At 38.6% G+C, this 3039-nt stretch overlaps 1 protein-coding gene across 1 annotated transcript in view; it reads left to right on the top strand.

Moving 5' to 3' along the window:
* Nucleotides 1-2336, top strand: part of LOC104824478 — a 2959-nt gene extending 623 nt beyond the window's left edge. The window contains exons 2-5 of the mRNA XM_019201545.1: nt 75-157; nt 549-939; nt 1452-2003; nt 2232-2336. Coding sequence (XP_019057090.1) covers nt 75-157; nt 549-939; nt 1452-2003; nt 2232-2336 — 1131 coding nt within the window. The remainder of the gene's footprint in view (nt 1-74; nt 158-548; nt 940-1451; nt 2004-2231) is intronic.
* Nucleotides 2337-3039: the final 703 nt, after the last annotated feature.

The raw sequence follows: 3039 nt of genomic DNA, 5'->3' as shown, positions 1-3039 counted from the left end.
CCGCCCCCCGCCGCTACTCAGGGCTCTGGTGGCGGCCGAATAGGACACGTGGCTTCGTGTGGCTCGACGAGAAGCCGCCGCGTAATATGACGTGGCCGGAAACTTCTCCCCCGTACCGGATCTCCGGTGACACCTCCCGATTCAACTACACGTGCTGGTATATATTATTAATTGCTCCAATATCTAACCTAATCGTATTATTTCACTGATTTTATTCACATGCATATAAGATTTCATTCCTGATTTCCTATCCATTTATAGCTCGTTAAACTATATTCTATTCAATACTAATTAACACCGCACTTATTGAACATATAAATGAAATGGTAACGACATCGTCATAGATTAACAAAAACCGTCCGATATGATGAATAAAATGATATCCATATTAGCAAAAACACGTTAAATGTTGCATGATTGGTACATATAAGTGAAAATGTATGAATAGTAATGGTACCCATATCGTTATAGATTAACAAAAACGATCCAATGTTAATCCGCATCGTTTATAGATGAACATCACACCTATTTTAATTTGATTTCTATAGGTATGGTTCGAGATCGGCTATCCGAATGGCGAGGATAGTGAAGGAGACGTTCGAATTAGGGTTACAGAACGTGAGATGGTTCGTGATGGGAGATGACGACACGGTGTTTTTTCTGGACAATCTCGTCACTGTCCTAAACAAGTACGACCACAACCAGATGTATTATGTCGGGGGAAACTCCGAGAGTGTCGAGCAAGACATCGTTCATTCGTACGCCATGGCTTACGGCGGTGGAGGACTCGCCATTAGCTATCCGTTGGCCGCCGAGCTCGTACGGATTCTCGACGGTTGCATCGATCGATACGCTTCGTTCTACGGATCGGATCAGAAGATCGAAGGTTGTATTAGTGAGATTGGAGTTCCCATCACCAAGGAACTAGGGTTTCATCAGGTTACATCTCTTCTTCTCTCTTTTTGGATTCTTGTTTTTTTTTTGTCATGGGGAACAACATAATTACGAAATTGATATTGACATATTATAATCTAGAGTATCATTTAGAAATACCAATCATTTTAGACCACAAAATCCGGATTAATTTAACCGTTGTATTTATTCGAGGAAAAAATCATAAGAAAGTACAAATTTATAAAAAAAAAATATAATTTTTTTATATATAAATAACTGCATGAACTATTTTTGTCCCTAGTATGATTGGAGTTTCCATCACTAAGGAACTAGGGTTCCACCAAGTAACATAACATAACATGACGTATTTTTTTCTTCTTCTGTATTTTAGATTCTCATTTTCTGTCCGTTTCGTGGGGAAAAACATATCTACGAATTTGATTAAAAAAACATTATAATCTAGAATATCTTTTTTTTTTTAAAAAACCCAATGATTCTAGACCATAAAATTCTGATGTAACTAACGATTTCACTTATTCTATGCGTGATTCATGCAGGTGGATATTCGTGGGAACCCGTACGGACTACTCGCGGCCCACCCGGTGGCTCCGCTGGTCTCCCTTCACCACCTCGACTACGTCGACGCGATCTTTCCTTCCACCAGCCAAGTCGACTCACTCAAGAGGCTAATGTCCTCCTTCAGATCCGACCCGAACCGGATCCTCCAACACAGCTTCTGCTACGACCCGACCCGGAACTGGTCCGTATCCGTCTCGTGGGGCTACACCGTTCAGATCTACCCGTCGTTGCTGACCGCGAAAGAGCTCGAGACCACATTACTCACCTTCAAGTCGTGGAGGACTTCAAGCTCTGAGCCCTTCACGTTCGACACCCGACCCGTTAGCGACGACCCCTGTTTGAGACCCGTTGTTTATTTCCTCGATCGAGTTTACGAGTTCGGGTCGGGTCAAACCCTGACCACGTATAGGAAGTTTGTGGAGTTGAACGAAGAGAACCAGTGCGAGGACTCGCCGGAATATTCTCGCGCCTTGGCTGTCGAGTTCATCGACGTCACTGCTTCCAAGTTGAACTCCGACGTATGGAAAAAGGTAAGAACAATATAAATATATACACATTAAACTTATAATATATGATTTTATGAGTTGGACCATTCGAAATTTTTGTTATGTTATTTCTGATAGACGTATAGTGCAACGTGAGTGCGATATATGCATGCATGCATGCAAGTGGTTATATATATATATATATATATATATATATATATATATATACTGATCATACTGAGTAATTAAATTGTTGTGGTGATGAACAAACAGGCGCCACGTAGACAATGCTGTGAAGTGATCAACGGTGGAGATGAAGAAGCAGGTAATGTCTTAAACGTGAAGATCAGACATTGCCATCCTTTCGAGGGGTTTTAACCCTAATAACCCACTTGGGTCGCAGCAATTTCAGGGTACACCACCCAGAAAAAAAAAAAATTTTGCGACCTTATTACGACTAATATATAACTAATATACAACTAAAATAAGAGTAGTTTGTTAGTCGTAATAGGTTGTATATTAGTTATATATTAGTCGTAATAAGGTCGCAAAATTTTTTTTTTTTTTCAGTGGTGTACACTGAAATTGCTGCGACCCAAGTGGGTTATTTGAGTAATATTCCCTCCTTTCGAGAGCCACTCTCCTCCTTTGTAGATTTGGATCAAGCGGAAAACGACGTCGTTTTTCGCAATATGTAAATACTTGGCTATAATCGATCGGAATTTGAAATTTTCAATCTCTCGTCAGATTAGTTCGGTTTAGTATGATTCGGTTTATAAAATTTATTGCGTTTGCTCACTTGAAAATAATACAAGTAAAATTTGTTCTAATCCATTTTGATTTTTTTTTTCAAATTCAATATCATATCATAATCTATTTTAGATTTTTAGTTTATACAAGGAATCAAATACCATTTCTGCAAAACCAGGTTAATTATACATATAATTATAAATTCGACATAAATCAAATAATATAATTAAATATCAGTAATATATGTCTCTTGGTATCCTAAGAGATATGAACATACAATTTTTGTAACAAAATTTTGTATTTATTACCCTATTAGATCAAACTACACGAC

Source organism: Tarenaya hassleriana, unplaced genomic scaffold (genome assembly GCF_000463585.1).
Source record: "Tarenaya hassleriana unplaced genomic scaffold, ASM46358v1 Cleome1, whole genome shotgun sequence".
Taxonomy (NCBI): Eukaryota; Viridiplantae; Streptophyta; class Magnoliopsida; order Brassicales; family Cleomaceae; genus Tarenaya; species Tarenaya hassleriana.
This window is presented reverse-complemented; position numbering and strand designations above follow the sequence as displayed.